This window comes from Myxine glutinosa, chromosome 7, assembly GCF_964187855.1.
Source record: "Myxine glutinosa chromosome 7, kmMyxGlut1.1, whole genome shotgun sequence".
NCBI classification, from domain to species: Eukaryota; Metazoa; Chordata; class Myxini; order Myxiniformes; family Myxinidae; genus Myxine; species Myxine glutinosa.
The window spans coordinates 83,689,021-83,711,279 of record NC_136267.1 but is presented as its reverse complement, the minus strand read 5'-3'; the positions used below and the strand labels follow the sequence as shown (position 1 = coordinate 83,711,279).

Genomic DNA, 22,259 nt, shown 5'->3' with positions numbered 1-22,259 from the left:
CTCTGAGTCTCGCTCAGCAGTTGCAATACAACAGTCATGTGAGAAGGCGCCAGGAGTCCACCAATTCGCATCACTGTAAGGACAGAGAGACCCCACTGCCTGTTTATATTGGCCTGATGATCCATGGACATACGCGTAAACGTGAACTGGTGGATATACTGTTTCATTTCGGCTTGTCAGTTTCATATGACAGGGTTCTTGGCATATCGACAGAACCTGCCATCTCAGCATCTGAGCAATATCAAACTGATGGGGTTGTGTGTCCACTTGTCCTGCGTAAAAATCTATTTACAACTGCTGCAGTGGACAATATCGACCACAACCCCAGCTCAACTACAGCATGCGAGGCCTTTCATGGTACAGGAATATCCCTGTTTCAAAACCGAGCAACAGCGTCTGATGGTATTGTACGTGAACCCGCCATTCTGCAACCAATGTCTTCAAAAACACAGATACCGCCACTTCCGGACTCGTACACAACTTTGACACCAGTTACACTGATCAAGAAGGATCCCATTGTTCCATTGCAGAATGGTCCACTAACATGTGACAAAGAACTTGTGAAATCTGCTGTTGACTGTGAAACTAAATGGCTGAACAATACCCAAGACCTTATCACCAAAGAGCTTCAGAGCACAGATGAGCCAATATCATGGGGTGCGTTCCATGCAAACACACTGGAAAGTCCAAGAAACTTTGATGTCACAATTACATCACTGTTACCGTTGTTCTCAGACGATTCCAAGTCTGTCGCCATGATCCGTCATGCAATGGATGTAAAATCTGTGGTTGAACTTCTGAATTCTGGTCAGGTACCAGTGTTAACAGCGGGCCAGCCTCTGTTTGCAATTGCAAAGCTGATCCAGTGGAACTGGCCAGATGTGTATGGAGAAGAAAAGTTTGTTATTCTGCTTGGTGGACTCCACACAGAGATGGACATCTTGAGAGTCCTTGGAAAGTTGCTGGACGGAAGTGGCTGGACACCTGCGCTAACCCAAGCAAACGTTGCCACAGCAGGGACGGCTGACTCATTTTTAAAGGCGTCACATGTTACAAGAACGAGGCATGCCCATCAAGTCACATCTAGTGCATTGTCAATCCTCATGCGTAAAGCTTACGACACCTACACGTGTGAGGAAATAGAACCATTGGCCTTTGACAAGTGGTGCCTTAAACAAGCTGAGATGTCTCCACAGTTCCAGTACTGGCTGATCATTATACGATTAGAGCTCCTCGTTTTGGTGTATGTGAGGTCTATTCGTGAAGGGAACTTCGCACTCTACGTCGCAGCCCTAGAAGCAATGGCTCCCTGGTTCTTTGCCCTTGATCAAACACACTATTCCAGATGGATTCCCGTTCATATTCAGGACATGGTTACACTGCAGGACAGACTTCCTGATGTAGCGAGGCAGTTTGAACAAGGTGACTTTGTGGTGCACAAAACAAATCGTCCATTCTCAGCTCTTGCCATAGATCATGCACACGAACAAAATAATGCGGTCGTAAAGGGTGATGGTGGGGCGGTTGGTCTTCTGCAAAATCCACGAGCACTCCTGCGGTGGATGGTAGCAGGTCCTGAACTGGCTAGGGTTGTACATGGCTTTGAAACAGTTGCCCTCGAGAGCAGTACTTCGAAGAACAATCTTAAGCATCATGAGCATACGCTGTCCGCACAAGTCTCCTTTGCAAAAGAGGTCACGACGCTCGTTCAAGTAATTGATGACATGGGAAATCCATTCACAGACGAAAGCGGGGACTTGCTGGTCTTGGATAGCCGAGATATTGTTGATTCAGAAATAGCGGATAACGTGCGCTCCATAGAGAATTTGGGCCAGCAGCAGTATGAGCATTATGTCAAAGAGCGTATGTTAGAGAGAACAACCCCTATAATGGATCCCATCAAGAGAAACAACATACCTTTGTTCAGCTGACCACCACCAAAGGTCTCATCTAAAGCAATACACCTATCATCACTTAAAAGTGACTGTGCACTGTTTTCGAGACTCCACATAGCTTCTCAAATGCGCGAAGGGGACCTGGAAAATTTATTCAGGCACGAGAACCACGCGTATCCTCCTTCTCTGTCACAGCTTGGGAAACTCCAGTTTGGGACAAAAGCTGACCTCACAGAATGTTTAGAAAAGCTATGCAAACCCAGTGGAGAAGCCCCTGTAGCTGATGTTATCATATTGGATGGAGCAGCAATCGTCAACATGTTGAGACCAGTAGGGACCAAAACCTTCCAGGAATACGCTACCCTAGTGTTTCTGCCGTACATCAAAGCACAGCTACGAAACGTCTCGAGAGTCGATATCGTTTGGGACATGTACATCCAAGGGAACCTTAAATCCACAGCTAGAGAGAAACGAGGCAAAGGTATTCGGAGACGTGTAACAGCAGCAAACACTATTCAAGGAAACTGGCAGGAGTTCCTGCGTTTGGACAACAACAAGACTGAGCTCTTCAAATTCTTGGCACATCAGGTATTACCGTCACCAATCACCATGCTTACTATAATTCTTAATATATGCAAATAATTGTACATAACATTTAATATACAATGTAGTTTCATTAACCATGTTAGCAAGTGTGCGTACTACTGATATACCAATGCTCTATACCAATATGAATCTATAATCACTAATACTTCTTTACTGTCGCTACTTCTAACCATAGGTGGTGGAAAATCTCTCCACAGAGAAGGAAGTGTACACGACATGTGGAGAGAATGTGTTGTGTACTCGTGTGAAAATCGCAACATCACATTGCTTAAAATCGGTCAAATTTTTCACCGATTTCAGATGATTTGGCACAAAAAAGCCCTTTATGCTGACATATATGCATTTTATGAAGGAATTAAAGCTGTAATTGGATTCCTTGTGTCTGAAAACATACAAAATGATGTTTTATTCATGTCTGTAGCTTGAATATTAAAGAAAATATCGGGTTTAATAGAAATTCACGGCTCGGCTGGTGGCCATCTTGGATTTTGGCCAAATATGGCCACCAGGGGGATTTTTTTCTTGGCACTATATCTGAAATCGATTATTATGTATTCAAGATGAACTGTACGAAATTTGGTGCTTTTACCACAATCTGAACAATTGTTTCACATATCTGCCCCGCTAAAGGGCAAACAAAGAGTGGCGCCATTCAACTTCACCAAAGCCCAAAAAATTCCGCACACAGCCGTCCGCTGGAAAAGTGATGCTGACGCTCTTCTGGGATAGCCGAGGCCCACTTGAAGAGCATTACATGCCCAGAAAGACCACAATCACCAGTGCATCATACTGCGACCTCCATAAAAATAATCTGAAACCAGCAATCAGATCAAAACGTCATGGACTACTCACTACCGGTGTTATGCTGCAGCATGACAATGCTCAGCCCCATACTGCCCACGCTACAGCTGCAACAATCGAGGACCTGCATTTTGAGTGTCTTGCTCATCCACCCTACTCGCCAGACATCGCCCCTTCTGATTACCATATCTTTGGGCCACTTCAAAGCGCTTACTGGAACCACTCTGCGATCCGACTAAGATGTCCAAGAGACGGTGCCTGAATGGCTACAGAAGCAGCCAATTTTTTTTTTTTCTGGGGGAATCCAGGCCTTAGTAAAACGCTGGAAAAATGCATTGGACGCAATGGAGAGTATGTTGAAAAATAATGCAGTTGTTACACACGTACATGCATTAAAGAAGTTGTGGAAAATATTTTAAGGTTACTTATTGACTGCCCCTCGTATGTTGTGTGTGAGCAGCCTTCAGCAACAAAGGGCAAACATAACTGCAGAGGCATTTATCGATTTGGACGTGCTTGGAAATGTGAAGGCTTTTGATGGTATATTGATTGTTGCTTTTGCGAAAATTTAAGTCTCGCAATTTGTGAAGCATATTATGAGGTGTTGGTGTGTTTGTTATATTTTTCACTTCCTTGCTATAGTACATACTAATGATTATTTTCTGGCATCTGGAACATCTTTCACAGTATTGGCATCAACTTTTTCCGCACTGCAGGTTACATTCCGCACACGGATCTACCACTGTAACATCAACAGCCAGGGGGTGATCTGCCTGGACATCCTTAAGGACAACTGGAGTCCTGCTCTGACCATTTCCAAGGTGCTGTTATCCATCTGCTCCCTCCTGACAGATGCTAACCCTGGTAAGCAAGTCCCCTTGCATGAATTGCCCTCTGGTATCCATATGCTCGTTTATTTATGCTTTTTGCTAATAATTATTGTGCCTGTCCATGAAGGTGCTTGATGATGAGGTAGCATATGTGCACCATTTCTGACGACATATGCTTTCATTTTAAACTTCTCTGGGTTGGATTAATCAATGCAGATAACCTGTCACTTGGAACCTAAATGAATTCATCGTATTTAACACTTGCAGGTAATTATGTGCCTCTGTGCTTTGGATGGCTCAGGTGGCACATTCAGTTTGCTTTTGAGCAGCCTAGTCTGAGTTCAATTTCCAGCCCTACTATAATCTGTCACCCTGGTATATTGAAGGCAGGGCTTTACATCAAAGAGTGTGTCATCTGTCGAACAGGACTTTAAGCTGGAAATCCATCTGCCAGCATTGGACGTTAAACCTCCCAAAAAATAATCTTTCGCAAAATGTACTCAATTGCCACTGGCACCCAAGGCTGAATTCAAAAATTCCTGCTCTAAACCACGGGGTCACTGATTTTGTGGCACAGCTGCATTCCCATTAATGATGTAACTAACGAAGGTCGAAGGTGCTGCATACAAACAAGTGAATTGAACAACATTGCTCTTGTATTTGTTTTTCCTCAAATAAGTTACCCTCTGACTCACCACTCTCAACTTGGCAGATGGATGATAGGTTAGTATGTTAAGTAGTTGCATTGTGCTGTAAACATAGCAATATGACAATTTCAAATAAAACCATTTCAACCTTGAGTTTAAATTCCCTGTTGAAAAAGCGAGCTCATGTGAGATGCTTTATTCAACCATTTTTCTGATTAAAATAACTAAATTAACACTTCTGGCCATACAATGGAATACTGACACTTTCTTTGGAAACTGCTCTAAACTTGTGTCTGCTGACCCACATTTACTTAATTTCTTTAAGCAGTTTTCACTTCCATTGCAGGGTGCAATAATGAGATGTAGTGAAAGTGGAGAATGCTATCATGTACACTACCTGTCAAAAGTTTAGGTACTTTACTGGTGTACTTAACACTTAAAAGTGTACTTAAACTTTTGACTGGTAGTGCATATCCGTGTCAGCGGATAGCAAGCAAATTTATTCGATGGATCCATTTTGAAAACACCCTTTCAATGGCTTTATTTCCAGAAATTTAAAAATAATTTTGCAGGTTAAACAAATTTTTATATGTGCACTGACATTGTAATTTGCTGGAATTGCCATGCAGAGCACAGTGTTCCGTTTCTTCTCTCTTCCCTTTATAAGGGTTGAGGTGAAATTGTACCGAGCTTCTGCCCTGCCTTGACCACGATACTCCACTCCCCCCTGTCCTCCGCCAACCATCTCCACTCTCCATCCACCCCCACTTTATTGATATCCCTCCTCACACAATCTTCCCATCATAACTGTGGTCGACCTCTTTTTCCTTCGACCTTGCTCCCTCAATATATCCGCTCTCTTTGCCATTTTCTCTTCCCCCATCCGCACCAAGCATCCAGCCTACTTCAGTTGGCTTATAGTTATTACCAATCTCCCCGTCAAGCTTATTTGCACACCGCTCTCCTCCCTCAGTTCATCCATTCTCCTTCTATCCACCCTCTTCACTCCCGCAATCCTCCTGACCCAGTTGTTCTTGCAATCCTGCAGCCTTTGTGATGTTGTTATCTCTGTCAGGGTCACCATCTCCAAGACTGTAAAAAGGTAGGCCAGCATAACACTAGACACCAGCACTTTCCCTTTAAATTTCCTTGATATGTTTATGCCTCCATCGACGAATTCGCCGGAGGCATTATGTTTACGGGTTGTCCGTCTGTCCTTCCATGCGTCAGTCCATGCATCTGTGATAGGTTTCCGTTACCGCAATAACGCAAGAATGGCTGAAGGGATCTAAGTCAAGCTTGGTGCACCTATGTATGATGATGTAAAGATTAACTGATGAGATTACAGGGTCAAGAAGTCAAAGGTCAGAGGTCCTGTTCAGTAAAAATTATGTTGCTGCACTAACTTCTGAACCAATGATGGGATTTTGACCAAACTTACTACAAGTATATATTATGATGCAAAGATGAACTGATTTGGGTTCAGCATCAAAGGTCAACGGTTAGAGGTCATGTCAGGTAAAATGATGTAATAATGTGGGTGGAGGTATATTGGTTGACATCACGATGTCAAAGAATCCAAATCTAGTTCTGTCTGCCATCATTCCCTCCCTCCCCCCCCCCCCCCCTCCTCCATGCATTTGCATCCACTTCTACACCTTTGGCTGTGTCTTATCATCCCCAGTCACTGTTCTCCCTATATACTCAAACCTATTTCCCTGTCAGATATTCCCATCTAACTGGATATTTATTTATTTTCTCTGCTGCCCTACCCACATCAACTTGCAGTCTTGTCAATGCTTCCCAAATGCCTCCTTCCACTCCCCCAAGTAATTCCTGCATCTCTGCCGCAACAGCCAGATCGTCTGCATACAGCGTCCTCCCCAGAATACCCTTCATTTTTACCCTCCTGCTTACCAATTTTGTCGGCATAATAAACATTAGTAGGCTGCGAGAGCTTCCCTGCCTCAAACCGATGTTCATGCTGAACTCTTCCGACATCCTCCAACCAACCGAAACCCTTCCCTTTCTTCCCTTGTACACATCCCTTCCACAAACATAACTTCTGTTTCCGGCACTCTCATTCATCTGTATCACCATCACCATCACCATCTCTCTCATGACAGTGTCAAAGGTCTTCTCCAGGACCACAAATCTCAATGCCATTTCACCTTGAACCTCCAAACTTTTCTCCAACAGTTGTCAGTATGAACATCCCATCCGTCATCCCCTACCCTTTCTAAACCCCTGTTCTCTTTGTCGATCTCCCTCTCCACATCTCCCTGGCATTACTTAGGAGCATAATGCCTCTGTACTTAAATGGATCTTGAACATCGCCATTCTTCATCCATATCAGCACAATTCGTCCTGTCTTCCAATCCTCCGGAATCGAACCCTGCCTCATATATACATACATACATACATACATACATACATACATACATACATACATGCATACATACATACATACATGCATACATACATACATACATACATTCAACAGCCTCTTCGTCCAACTTGCTCTGACTTCTCCGACTGCAATTAGCATAACTGTACACACCTAATCAATGCCGGACACTCTTCCCTTTATCCTCTTCAATGCTGTCCGCATATGATCTCCATGAACACCCCTGCACACACAACATTTCTAATGTTCTAGCCAACAATCCGTTCCCAACCGCTCATATTTTCTCCCTCCACATCTGACTCGTACTACCTCCACATCTGACTCGTACTACCTCCACATCTGACTCGTACTACTTCCACATCTGACTCGTACTACCTCCACATCTGACTCGTACTACCTCCACATCTGACTCGTACTACCTCCACATCTGACTCGTACTACCTCCACATCTGACTCGTACTACCTCCACATCTGACTCGTACTACCTCCACACCTGACTTGTCCTTCCTCTACACCCGACTTCTCCTACCTATACGATTGATAGTCTCTTACCATGCCTATCCTACTGTCATTGGTTGAACAGATAAATGCAAATTGCCACAGATAAAAAGTACACTACAATTGCACTACACTTTAAGATCCTTTAGACCCTTTTCACTCCCCATTTCACCCCCCTTTAGACTCTTTTTAAACCCCTTCAAGACCCGAAAACCCTTTTACAAGTAAGTGCATTGCACCCTTTAGACACTTTGGACCCCTTAGAAAATCGGGAAAAAAGAATCACCCCCCAAAATAGTTTTTGATGATCATTTGCGTCACATCACAAGTGGCAATGACTGTTCAAAACTGGTGTCCGAAAGCGAAACTGATGTTGGAAAGTGAAACTGAAACTTCTGATCTCCAGATCATCAAATTGTAAAGCAGAATGAAACGCTGAGAAATACCAAATGGAAATTGCCAAAAGCAAAGCTTTGAGGAGTATGGAAAGAGGGTTGGGTTGGGGCTGAAGAAGCCACGTGGAGAGGGATAGATGCTGGGTGGTCGGTTGGGGCTGAAGAAGCCACGTGGAGAGGGATAGATGCTGGGTGGTCGGTTGGCATGGAAAAAAAATTCGGTGATCTTCAGTCAGGTGGTAGACTCAAAAAGTGCCCAAATCAGTTTCCTATCTATCTTCCATAATTTCACTCTCACTCCCAATCGGTACTTCTGAGGTACAACATGCATGGATTGGAAATCTTAGCTGGTGGATTGAAAGAGACTGCCGGCTCCATCCACCGCGATATCTGCTCACTGAATTTTTTTACGCTGCATTCTTGTTTCTACCAATACACACTCCAAAGTAATGCTCAATTGGAGTGAGACGTCTACAAACCTGTCGGAGATGGGTACCCTGCTATTTGAGTATAAAAAGACAAACCAGCATATTCAAGATGAAATGATGATCTTTTTTTAAAATCTTTTGGTTTTAAGGTTCGAAATGGGTGTGCAGGATATAGCTTCGAGGTTTCTAGCCAGGGTTCAAATTTGGAGTTTCTGGTGTTTCACTTGCAGAGCAATCGACAGTCGAACGTCAGGCCTCGCCAGTGGGTTCTTGAAAGAGTTGCGATAGGTTTCCCCCGGTTGACCGCACAAAAAGGGGCTGTGGCTGGGTATATCTTCAGATGGGCACCATAAAGACTTACCTTTTTCGACCCACGGAATTCAGAATATTGAGGGTTTTTTGGTTACTCAGCAGCTAATGCTCTTGCCTTCAACCAGCTATCAAGATAATAACAGAGATCTACACTCTGCCATCAAGCTCCTTCACAATGTGACAGAGGTATGGGTGGTTGTCACTTGACTGGACAATCAAAGCGACATTAACTACATTGGCACTATTTCATCTTCATAAGAAAACATCTAAATCGATTTGGTATTACGGTAATAAAAACAAATTTCGGAATGAGAAACATGATCACAATTGATGAACAGAATCTCTCTTTTCACATTTTCTCACGAATACTGGCAAATGTTTTGCCAGCTTTTCATTCCTTTACACATTTATATTAGAAAGTACTGTCCAACATTTTCAGGACCACACAAACACCTTACCGCACATGCACACGCACACGCACACGCACATGCACACGCACACACACGCACACACACACACGCACACGCACACACACACACACCTAGTAGGTGTATATATCAATATAATTCAAAGGCAGAGACTTTGTCCTTAAGTTTTTAATAACATGATGCACCTAGAATAGCACTATTTTTACCTGCAAAATCGAAATTTTAAAAAGTACATTGGTCGGTTGACATTGTTATTCTGTCTATCTGTCTATCTGTCTGTCTGTATGACAATCACCTACAAGAAGTCGCCGGAGGCCTTATGTTTTTGGGTTGGCTGTCCGTGATAGGTTTTCGTTACTGCGATAACTTGAGAACAGCTGAAGGGATTTTCACCAATCTTGGTATAATTATATATTATGATGCAACGATGAACTGATTAAATTTTAGGGTCAAGAGGTCAAAGGTCAGAGGTCATGTTAAGTTCCAATTAGTTACCGAGATAACCTAAGAATGGCTGAAGGGATCCAAGTCAAACTTTGTACAGGTATGTATATGGATGTAAAGATGAACTGATTGGATTATGGGGTCAAGAGGTCAAAGGTCAGAGGAGTTTTCAGGTAGAAATTCTGTGTGCCGAGCTAACTTGTGAACCAGTGATGGGATTTTGACCGAAATTGGTACAAGTATATATTATGATGAAAAGATGAGGAACTGATTAGGTGTCGGCATCAAAGGTCAGAGGTCATGTCAGGTAAAAATGTGATAGCTGAGAATAGATGAAGAGAGTTGAATCAAATTTGGTACATGTATAATGATATAATGATGTAATAATGTGGGCGGAGGCATATCGGTCGACGTCACGACGTCAGAGTGTCGTTGTGGTTTGTGTTTGCCGGAGACTGCCGCCCACTACGCTATTACGCACGATTGTAGCAGATGACTCGTCATAAAAATTGAATGTGAAAATTGAACGTGCACTTGAAAAACTATATGATGAGACTCATCAAGCGTCGCACATTTGTGGTCCAGTAGTTTTCATTGCACAGTCTATGTTGAACAACTCTGAGTTGTTGATAGGTTGGGTTCATAGCAATCAAGGCATGAGTGGCGTTTTTGCAGTACTGCATTTCAAATTTATTTTTAATCAATTCATGTTCTTTATTTTTACTTGGGAAGCTCCATATTTTTCGATGTTGTGTTGAATTATGGGTTTTTTTTTTTGTTTTTTTTTTATACTTTTCTCGTCACTTTGAAGTGATAAACCTCCACTTGTTTGTTCATCTGCTTGGAAGTGACATTGCCAACAATGTCTAGGCCACTTCATTCAACTAGATGGTATTCATAGAATACTTGCCCTGTACAGTCGATTTGGTGCAAGCCAATTCTTGTTTTTTTTAAAATGTTTTTTTGGTCTTTGATCCAACATGGCTGCCAGACCACGTGACCAATGACATCATAAATTTATATTCTCCAATATAATTGTTGTGTAGATCACGCTGAAGAAATTTCAAACTGATCGGATTTAGAGTTGTATTTGTCGAATTATGTCATAATTATAATGAATAACAATGACGTTATCATTAACGACATTTATTCCCCATGTCGAGTTGGTTCCCCACTTAAACGTATCCCCACTGGCGTTTCATTTTTTTCTATAGAGGGGTTTCCGAGATATAGAGGTCCAAAGTTTTTCGGATTTTCCAAGATTGTGCCCATATGACATGACCTATAACATCGTAATTGTGACTTTAAAAAAAATCTACATTGGTAGGCGTGTTAAATGGTGAAAATTCCTTGTCAATCGGACCAACGGTTGCCGAGAAAATTATTATTTTTAAAATACTGTTATGAATTTTGGGATAGTCATATATAGATTTAGGTAGATCTGTGTGGGTATCATGCTTCGTCTGTCGTGGGTAGCTAGAATCACCTCGATGTAAGTAAGTCAGGGACCTGTAGGCGGTTTGTCGGATTAAGGTGTGTCTTTGTCCCCATTACAAGGAATGGGGCCTGATAAATAGTTCTAGGGACTAAGATAAGACCCCTGTGTGTCACAGCTGGTGATCATTTCTTTGTCCCTTATGGCAACGCACTCTTATAGACACTTAGATAGGCCCTTAGTGCACCACATTAATTAAATTCTCCCCCTTACAAGGACTGATGAAAGAACTGACCGGAAAAACCAACAGGCAGCGGCCGCGCAGTACGCCATCATGGCAACAAACATCGTGCCAGGCAGGCTGGGAGCCACGCCCAGGAGAACGTGTGATTGGTTGGGGAAGGGACAAAAAGCTTCCCCGCCCGTGATTGGGGGTGAAGAATGGTGAAGGATGGTTTATCCCATCTCGCCTTCAATTGTCTTACCCTTCCTCCCGTCCATGGTACACTGAATCTTGTGGTGAGGCAGTTGCCCTGAAACAACTTGCCTTTGCCTCTTGGAAGGCTAATCCAACTGAAGGAAATCTCAGTTCCTTCCAGCAAGCTCGGAACAAGTGTGTGTCTACCCTCAGGAGTGCCAGGAAGCACTATCTCTCCTCACTCAAGAATGAACTCTCAAACCTGTCTCCTTCCTCCAAATCCTGGTGGCGTCTGGTCAAATCCGTTTCTGGTGTTTGTTCCCCCTCCATCCCCTCCCTTACCTCAAATGGCCACACAGTTGACATCGCACGTGACAAAGCCGAATGCCTCAACTCTGTGTTCGCCTCGAAATCCTTAGTCCCAAACCCATCTCTCTCTGTTCCCACCTTTCCCAGTCGAACCCAAATGCTCCTGGACTCTGTGTCCTTCTCTCCTGACAAGGTGGAGGAGTTTTTGTCAAACCTCGACTCTGATTCTGCAACTGGACCAGACGGCATCAGCCCACGGGTCCTAAAATCCTGCTCTGCCGCTCTATCTCACCCTCTCTCTGTTCTTTTCACCCTATCTTTTGCTCAAGGTCATCTGCCAGCATCCTGGAAATCAGCTAACATTACCGCTTTACACAAAAAAGGTGCAAAAACAGATCCTTGCAACTACAGACCAATCAGCCTGCTCCCAATTATCAGCAAAGTCATGGAATCCATCATTGCTTCGGATATGAAATCTTTCCTCTTCTCCAATGGCTTGATCTCTGATCATCAATTTGGTTTCAGACCAGGTCACTCTACTCTGGACATGCTGCTTCTGCTGTCTCAACAATGGATGGAGGTCCTGAATGCCAAACAGGAAATCAGAGCTGTCTCCCTTGACATATCAAGGGCCTTTGATACGGTCTGGCACCCAGCTCTGCTCACCAAACTCTCCTCCTATGGTATCCATGGAAATCTCCATGCATGGCTTGCGGACTTCCTCTCTGGTCGTAGTCAACGTGTGGCCCTGAATGGATTTCTCTCATCTCCCCTTCCTGTTCAGGCTGGAGTTCCCCAAGGAAGTGTGCTGGGCCCTGTGCTTTTTCTGGTCTTTATCAATGATCTCTCTGACTCTCTGGAAAATCCTCTCTATCTCTTTGCTGATGACTCCACTCTCTGCCGCTCCATTCCTCTTCCCTCAGATAGGCAGTCTGCAGCCTCCTCACTCTCTGAAGACCTGGACAAAATCACAGACTGGTCAAACAAGTGGAACATGTCTTTCAATCCTGCCAAATCTCACTCTCTTACTATGTCTCTCCGAAAAGATCGACTGGACAACCCTCCCATCTACTTTCTCAACAATCCTCTCCAAGAAGTTCTGTCACTCAAGCTTTTGGGTCTCACTATCTGCCATGATCTTTCTTGGGAAAACCACATTTCCAAGCTGGCCTCCAAAGCCAGTCGCCGACTGGGCATCCTCCGTCGTGCGAAGTCCTTCCTCGGCACACCTGAGCTCCTCACCACATACAAGGCTTTCATCCGCAGCTCAATGGAATACTGTTCTCCCCTATGGGCTGGTGCTCCTGCCTCACACCTGGCTCGGCTTCACGCTGTTGAATCCAAAGCTTTCAAAATCATTGGAATCTCCCGCGATGAAGCTATCTCTGAGGGCCTTTCACTCACTCACCGCAGGCAGGTAGGTGGTCTTTCTGTCTTCTACCGACTCCTCTCCGGCCTTGCTCCCCCAGCTCTCTCCGTGCTCTGTCCCCCAAATATTCCTACAGGTCGCACAAGATCTGCCAGCAACCCTCTGATGGTTAAACTGCCGAAATCTCGGCTCTCTGCTCACCTTCACTCTTTCATTCCTCTTTTCTCCCGCCTGTGGAACAAACTCCCACACTCCCTTCAATCCCTCTCCTCCCTCCAGGTCTTTAAAACAGCTGTTCACCACCATCTCTTATCTTCCCCCATCCATAACCTTGATCTTTTCTACCCCCACTAATTCACCCCAGATCCACCTTGTTTGAAATTCCAACTTATTTCCTGGAAATCCTGGCAGTGTCCATATGTTTATACCTCTCCCACCCCCCCCCCCCCTTCACATGCCTCCCCCCCTTTACATGCCTCCCCCCTTCACATGCCTCCCCCCCAAAGCCCTCTCCCTCCCACAGATCTCTCGATGTCTCCATGTCTCTCGGTCCCTGCTCTCAAATGTTGTGTTTGTGTCCTTCCCCCTCTCTCCCCATCTTGTCTACCGCTCCCGATGTTATTTGTTTTATGTGTCTGTTTGTCTTTCTGTGTGATTAATTTTCGCTCTTTCACGAGCCTCGATCTTGTATACAAAAAAAAAAAAAAAAAAAAAAACCGGCACATTGGCCACCGACCGATGACACCTCGGCCAATCAGTGTGGAAGGCGCGAACATTCGGCCAATCAGTGTGGAAGGCACGAACATTCGGCCAATCAGTGCGGAAGGCGCGAAACCACTACTTAGAAGTAGGTCGCTAATTGAAGGACAAGCGCCGGTGGCGTCAGAAGGCGGGAAAGATCACCAAGAAACGAGGCACTGGTTGGGGGAGAGGAGGGCTGACGTCAGTGACAAAACGACTCGCTCGCCGGCATTTTCTCTCTTCTCTTCCCTTGGCCTCTTGCTCCTGACTGTCCCTTTGTGCTGGGCCTTCTCTTGCTTCGGACTTGGTGGAGGAACGAGCAGTTCGAAAGACGGTGGAGAGAAGGAACGCCGTCGATTCTCTTCCTTGTGTTGGTGTGCGAACGACGAGCGAGGCTTGCATTGGAGAGCTGACGAGTGATCGCGCGGGCGCGCCTAGGGCCGCTCCGTGCCAAAGACCAGGCAGTTTGCGCCAACCGGAGCTGCGTCGGACGACGCACTCGAGCCAGACGATTCCTGACTGCCAGACGGAGATAAGCTTGCACTCACAAACACAACGAGACATTTATTTTATTAATCTTCCATTCGTCCTGTATATGAAGTCTGTGTGCAGGATCCCAATTTAGGAACATTATTTATTTACCGTCGCGTTTCCTTGTTCTCGGGTTCCGTAATAAATATTTCTTTGTTGTACATTTCACATTCGTTTCGGTTTGAGTTAATTTCCACAGGGAGAAGACATCGTCGGGCCCGGAAAGGTAAGCCGCGGTATTTCCCCCGGCCCGTGTATCGAACCGCCATCGATTGAATAAACGCCTTCATTAAGCTCGATATTCCATCCGTGGTGACGCTTGGTGTTAACTGAGCCAACCACACAACAATACGGAACGATGTACGTGCCCGATCGCTTAACTCCGCTTTTCACTTCACGAGCGCAGGGTAATAATTGGCACTTTTGTTCAATAACTTCAACACAAAACATTAAAATTGATCTTAACTGGGCCTCACGTGCATTTATTTGATAATACTGTTTTTTGGGTAGTTTTAAACCCTATTGACAGAGCTTGCTCTCTCTCGCAGTGTGGCGTTTAATTGTAAACAAGATTCCAATGCATAATTCTTTCTTTTCGAGGTTGGGGAGATGGGGTGGGGGTGGATGGGTAAGAGGGGTGGGGGTTAAAATGCCACCAAATTTTGTATTTGATAATGATCCTTGGAAGAAAAACATATACAGAATGAGTTGGAATGAAAATAACATCCACTATTTGGAGTAGTTTTTGGGGGGGGGGGGTGGGGGGGAAGATAGAGAAATATGTGCAAACTGTTGGATCTTGGAATTATCCGAGGAGGGTTGAGGGCGAGGAGGGTTGCTTAAGGCATGCTTGTACTCTCTTAGTTTGCAAACTTCCCAGCTTTAAAACATGAGCGACAGCCGTAAACCTCTCCATGAACAAATTGTGCTTATGCTTACATGAGCCTCTAATTCTGTCCATCAAAGTTTGGGGAATACGTGCGAATATGATAGCTACTGGTTGCATCATTGATGGACATGTGGATGCCTTGCTCGAATGTAGGTTGAAGCAGAAACTTGCAATTGGTTTAGAGTGCCGTCAAAATATTGCCTACTCTTTGAGAAAAACACCGTGGGATATTTGAGCCCACCAACAAGCAATGCCGCAGATGGGTACTAAGTCTTAATGTCCTTCTGATGGACGGGGAACAAATTAATGTATTGCTCGATTTGAGAAACACCCGGGTGACATTTTATCGCTGGATTGCCTTTAAAACCCAGGCTAGAGAGCTTGAAGCTATCCTATGAGCTCTCCAGCCTGGTGCATACCTCTCGACTATCCTGCCAGCTTCGTCCGAAACGTTGGACTTAGTCCAAAATGGGGGCTTAAGGATTTGGTCTCGTGCGTCCGCAATCATATCTCGGAGATGTATGGACTGATTTTGTTCATACTTGGCATAAAGACAATACATGACGGTATACATATGCACATCATTTTTTTTCAAGAGCAGATCCAAGATGGCCGACTGGTGGCCATTTTATTACTTAAACGTATCCCCAACCATTTATTTGAACATACATTTGAACATTATGTTCAAACTTAACACAAGCTCAACACATGACGGCATATACGTGCACCTCGCTTTATTTTGCGATTGATCAAGGATGGCCAACTGGTAGACTACCGGCAGTTGTAAAAAAACAAAAAAAAACCATATTGATCACGTCCTCAACCATTTCTCGACTCCTCTGTGGTACGGGTGCCATCTTGGAAAAACCGAAGAACTCCGAAACTGAAACTGAAACTGAAACCGAAAAACTCTATACTCCGAAACCACTTGATGGAATTTTTTTTAAGGTGGCTCAATGTAAAATGCTCCCAATGGGGAATAACATATGTTAAAGATGATGTTGATGAGGATGATGATGATGCCTTCATTATGACGTCATAAATGATGATGATGATGGTGATTCTACATCATCAATGATGATGATGATGGTGCCTTCATTATGACGTCATAAATCGACAAGTAGAATGCTTGATCCGATCATTATGAAATTTCTTGAGCGTGATCTCGTGATAAATTGGTCGAGAAAAAAAATTGATGACTTCATTGGCCACGTGGTTCGGCAGCCATATTTGTACGGCATAGCACGTGTGGCAATGCCGTCTGGAACAGAGTTTTTCCTGTCTGTCCGGTGTATGTACGTATGTCCCTCACAAACGTCCACCAATCAAAGCTGAGGATCTGGTCACATGACAGGGGGACAGCAGATCCGCCACCCAGCAGATCCAAGCCCAGCTACGCCATTGTTCGACTATCGGTCTTGTTTTAGTAAATTTGATCCAAGTCGAGGAAAAAAACAACCCACCAATGTACGGCCTCCTAAAAGGAAGCATGGAGAAATGAATAAATAAGTTTATGTTTTTTGGTTTGTTTTTAGATCTGGAGAGAAACTAGTAATTATCAAAAAAAAGCGGCGGCCGTCAAAACGGAAGCAGGCGGGAATGAGAAACTAATAATTTATTTTACTTGATCCTAGCAGTACTCGGACAAAATATTACGTTATTTTACCAATCAAAATATTCCAGCATTTTTACTCATCTCGATCAAATTTACCACTCGCAGGCCTGCCCATATCCTTTTTTTTCCTCAACATTGTGGGGTGAGGTGTTCTCTAAACCCTCCAGTTTATAAATTTTTGCTGACGAATTGTCACATGGAAACAAATGGGTGGTGAGAAAGTGTATGCTTCAAACTGCTCTAGCCATGCTTGAAGGTGTTGTCCGAAGGTAAAGTCACCTGACAAAACCTGACACCCATGCGTAATACTTTGGCAACAGGCAATATGGCGGACGACTATGAAGTTGCAAAATATGTGAGAGGCTGACATGTACACTGCCTTCAGAAAGTATTCGCACCCCTTGACTTTTTCACACTTTATTGTGTTACAGGCTGAATTTAAAATGGATTAAATTGAGATTATTTTTTTTCCACTGATCTACACATAATACGTGTGTGTGTGTGTGTGTGTGTGTGTGTGTGTGTGTGTGTGTGTGTGTGTGTGTGTGTGTGTGTGTGTGTGTGTGTGTGTGTGTGTGTGTGTGTGTGTGTGTGTGTGTTTGTGTGTGTTTTGTGTGTGTTGTGTGTGCTCTATTACGAGCCTTAGCCCATGTATAATAAAAGAAAAACCATTGTTTGACATATCTAGTTGTTCGATGGGGCATATTAATTTATTTATTTCAAACCACTTTTTGACTGTCGCTGCTTGAATCAATAAGAGATTATACATGTTTCTGTTTGGTTTTTTTTTGGGGGGGGGGTTTTGTATACAGAATCGAGGCTCGTGTAAGAGCTAACATTTATCACACAAACAAATCAAACAGACAAGCAAACAAAGTATATAAAAAGGGGAGCGGCAGACAAGATGGGGAGGGAAGGGGAAGCACACAAACACAACATTTGAGAGCAGGGACATCGGGAATGTGTGGGAGGGAGAGGGCTTGGGGGGAGGCGGCGTGGGAAGTGGGGGGGGGGGAGGGGTGGGAGAAGTATAAACACAATGACACCAAGGACTTCCAGGAAGAAGTTGGTATTTCAAAAAGTGGATTTGGGGTGAAATTAGCAGGGGTAGAAAAGATCAAGGTTTTGGATGGGGGAAGATAAGAGATGGTGGTGAACAGCTGTTTTAAAGACCTGGAGGGAGGAGTGGGATTGAAGAGAGTGAGGGAGTTTGTTCCAGAGGTGGGAGAAAAGAGGAATGAAGGAGTGAAGGTGAGCAGAGAGTCTTGATTTTGGCAGTTTAACCATAAGAGGGTTGCAGGCAGATCTTGTGCGACCTGTAGGAATATTTGGGGGACCGAGCCCAGAGAGAGCTGGAGGAGCAAGGCCGGAGAGGAGTCGGTAGAAGACAGAAAGACCACCAACCTGCCTGCGGTGAGTAAGTGAAAGGCCCTCGGAGGTAACTTCATCGTGGGAGATTCCATTGATTCTGAACGCTTTGGCTTCAACAGCGCGAAGATGAGCTAGGTGTGAGGCAGGAGCACCAGCCCAGAGGGGAGAGCAGTATTCCATTGAGCTGCGGATGAAAGCCTTGTATGTGGTGAGGAGCTCAGGTGTGCCAAGGAAGGACTTCGCACGACGGAGGATGCCCAGTCGGCGACTGGCTTTGGAGGCCAGATTTGAAATGTGGTTTTCCCAGGAATGATCATGGCAGATAGTGAGACCCAAAAGCTTGAGTGACAGAACTTCTTGGAGAGGATTATTCAGAAAGTGGATGGGAGGGTTGTACAGTCGGTCTTTTCGGAGAAACATCGTGAGAGTGTGAGATTTTTCAGGATTGAAAGACATGTTCCACTTGTTTGCCCAGTCTGTGATTTTGTCCAGGTCTGCAGAGAGTGAGGAGGCTGCAGACTGCTGATCTGAGGGATGAGGAATGGAGTGGCAGAGAGTGGAGTCATCAGCAAAGAGATAGAGAGGATTTTCAAGAGAGTCGGAGAGATCATTGATGAAGACCAGAAAAAGCACAGGGCCCAGAACACTGCCTTGGGGAACTCCAGCCTGAACAGAAAGAGGAGATGAGAGAAACCCATTCAGGGCCACACGTTGACTACGACTAGAGAGGAAGTCCGAAATTTGGTCCGACTGGAGAGGAAGTCTGTTTTTCGGATGTTAGTGTTTCCATCTGTTCATGACTATTGCAGTATTGACGATCCACAATTTTAGCAGGCATGACTATTCCCTCAACTTGGCCTTAATTCTCTTCCAGTTTAGAGTAACAGGTACTCATCGTTTTGCACCTCACCTCTTTTTTATTTATTGTATCCTTGTATTTTATTTTGCTATCCATTGTTATTCTTTCTCCTTTATCTCTAATTTAGTCGATTCTATAGATTTTTCTCGATTGTCATCATTTTGGGTACTTTTCCGGTCACTCTGCCTTTGCTTGACTGAAAAACGATGACGTTTTGGATGCAAATCTAATTATAGGTGGAGAAAGGAAGTTGTAGCTCGAGCGATAGATGAAATAAAAGTCCTCTCATTAGGTATTGATTTTGCTTTTGATGACGTGGCATCCTGCTTTTCTTTCAGAACTCCATACACGTAGTTGAATCATTGACTAAACCCCTTGCAACCCACCTCCCTTTCATGTGTATTTGCAGCTGACCCCCTGGTTGGAAGCATCGCCACACAGTATCTGACCAACAGACCAGAACATGACCGGATAGCGCGGCAGTGGACCAAGCGCTACGCCACTTAAAAATCATAACCGTGGGCAACCTGCTGATTGCTGTGGCCTAGGGAACTGGGTCGGGGGAGATGAACCCATTCTGGATGTGGACAGCTGCTTCTAGCTTTTTTTCCAGATTATGAAAATGTATATGGTGTAAAGTCACTTGAGCTGTAAAGTGATTTTATATAAAATAAGAGTAGTGGATGTAGTGTGTTTGTAAGTCTGTAAAGGCTATTAGTTTTACTTTGTGTAGTACCGATGCATATTGAGTAATTTAAGTGTCGGAAATCTGTAACTGAACTGTGAAAAGGCCGTTTGCATGTTTGTGTCCGGTTTAATGTGTGATCCCAGTGTTCTGAGGGTTTGGCAGATTGAAAAGCTTTCGTTTTAAAAATCAAGTCGTTCATACACCTGTACAAAACTGCTGTCATATTCGTGTCTTTGAACTTTTTGCTTTCAAGTGTCACTGCCCTGCATTCCAATAAAGTATGGATTCTGCTTCAGGGAATCTTCTCCTGTGACGTGCTTTAAGAACTTGGAAAATTAAATATCGCCAAATATTTTTGTATACAAAGTCTAGGCTTGTGGAAAAGCGAGATGACAGTCGCATTAGAAGGCAATGCGTTGGGACACTGGTGTCTACTGGGAGAGTTGATGATTCCGTTGAGACCTGGAGTGTGTGCGTGTTGCACGAGTGTACTATATGACCAGCTGATCAAATCTACCTTTATGTTCATTTAAAATGGCTGCCATTTTCAAAATAGCCACCAAGCCCTTAGCAAAATCACCCCAAAGATTTTGAATAGTCTAACATCTGACATCCTGCCTTGCCCTCCAAACTGTCTGTCTGTGGCATCCAAGGCCAACTCCACACATGACAACTCCACACGTGACAACTCCACACGTGACAACTCCACATGTGACAACTCCACACGTGACAACTCCACACGTGACAACTCCACACGTGACAACTCCACACGTGACAACTCCACACGTGACAACTCCACACGTGACAACTCCACACGTGACAACTCCACACGTGACAACTCCACACGTGACAACTCCATACGTGACAACTCCACACATGACAACTCCACACATGACAACTCCACACATGACAACTCCACACAACAGACTGACTGACTTCCACTCTGGTAGCCAACGTGTGGCACTCAATAGAATCCTTTCATCTCCTCTCCCTGTCAAGGCTGGAATTACCCTCAAGGCAGTTTCAAGTTTTGGGCCTACGGGTAGTCCGATTCCTGACCTACATCAACAATCTTACTCGAAAATCCCCTTTATGTATTTGCTGATGACTCCACCTGCTGCCGTGACATCCGTCATCCTTCAGACAGGAAGGCTTCAGCCTCTCTCCTCTCTTCAGATCTTGAAAAAAAATCACAACATGGTCAAACACTTGGAATATGTCTTCTCACACGCTTGCTATCTCTCTCTGAAACGACCGTTTTCTCCACCTCCTTCTCCCACATCTACTTTCTTAAAGCGACTTTCCTTAATTATTATGTAAACAGTCTTTTTCATGCATCTATCTATAATTCCAGTAATCTCTGTGTGTGTGTTTGTCTGTGTGTATGTCTGTGTGTCTGTGACCGCTGTTTCTCGACAACCACGGGTCCGATATACTTTAACCTTGCCAGGTATATTGCTGGGGACCTGAGGATGTGCCTTTTCAAGGTTTCATATTAATCGGAGAAGTAGTTACCGAGCTATGTCCAAAAAACGATTCAACCAATCAGAGAGCAGCGAGCTATCACGTGTGCCGAACGTGCCGAACAGACTCTGCCTCGGACGGCACATTTGAGAGCGTATTCATTTATTTCACGTTGGCAAACTATGTTGCCGCTATGTTGGCGTTAAACTATGTTTTAAAACTAATTAAAACTAATTTGCGATTCTTTCGCTTTCCTGCGCGTTTGTGCACGCTATGGCGATTTCTTTACCAAACTCCACAAGCCGTTCGCTTTGGACCAAACCATTTCATGTAAATAGAGGGGGCGGGATTGTCACCGTACTCGCAAGCAGTTCGCTTTGGACCAAACCATTTCATGTAAATAGAGGGGGGGGGGGGATTGTCACCGTACTCGCAAGCCGTTCGCTTTGGACCAAACCATTTCATGTAAATAGAGGGGGGGGATTGTCACCGTACTCGCAAGCCGTTCGCTTTGGCTTTGCGAATGGACCAAACCATTTCATGTAAATAGAGGGGGGGGATATAATTTTACATATATACACAAAGAATTAAGTTAAGCACCCCCCCCCCCCCCCCCGTTTTTGTACAACCTCGCACATTACAAGTTTGTTGTCGTCAAAACAGTGTAATATACCCATGATATTGCTATATTTTCTGGAGAAGTGATATTATGGTCACATAAAAACATAACAATCATGCCGTTTTCAATATTTTATTCTGAATAATTTAAGGTGAAATTTTTTGGGAATTTTAGGCATATTTTCACCTCAATTTAAGTATGGAGCTATAGGTCCATCACGGACAGTGTGGATGACGTTTATGTTTTCTAACGTACAGTCA

General features: G+C 44.3%; 1 protein-coding gene across 4 annotated transcripts in view; it reads left to right on the top strand.

The window, feature by feature from the left end:
* LOC137431362 (ubiquitin-conjugating enzyme E2 E2) overlaps positions 1 to 20,216 on the top strand; it is a 148,881-nt gene extending 128,665 nt beyond the window's left edge. For all 4 annotated transcript variants that reach the window (XM_068122608.1, XM_068122607.1, XM_078781938.1 and 1 more), the window contains 2 exons: positions 4,019 to 4,166; positions 19,638 to 20,216. In XM_068122608.1, coding sequence (XP_067978709.1) covers positions 4,019 to 4,166; positions 19,638 to 19,735 — 246 coding nt within the window. In that variant the 3' untranslated portion in view covers positions 19,736 to 20,216. The remainder of the gene's footprint in view (positions 1 to 4,018; positions 4,167 to 19,637) is intronic.
* The last annotated feature ends 2,043 nt before the right edge of the window (positions 20,217 to 22,259 follow it).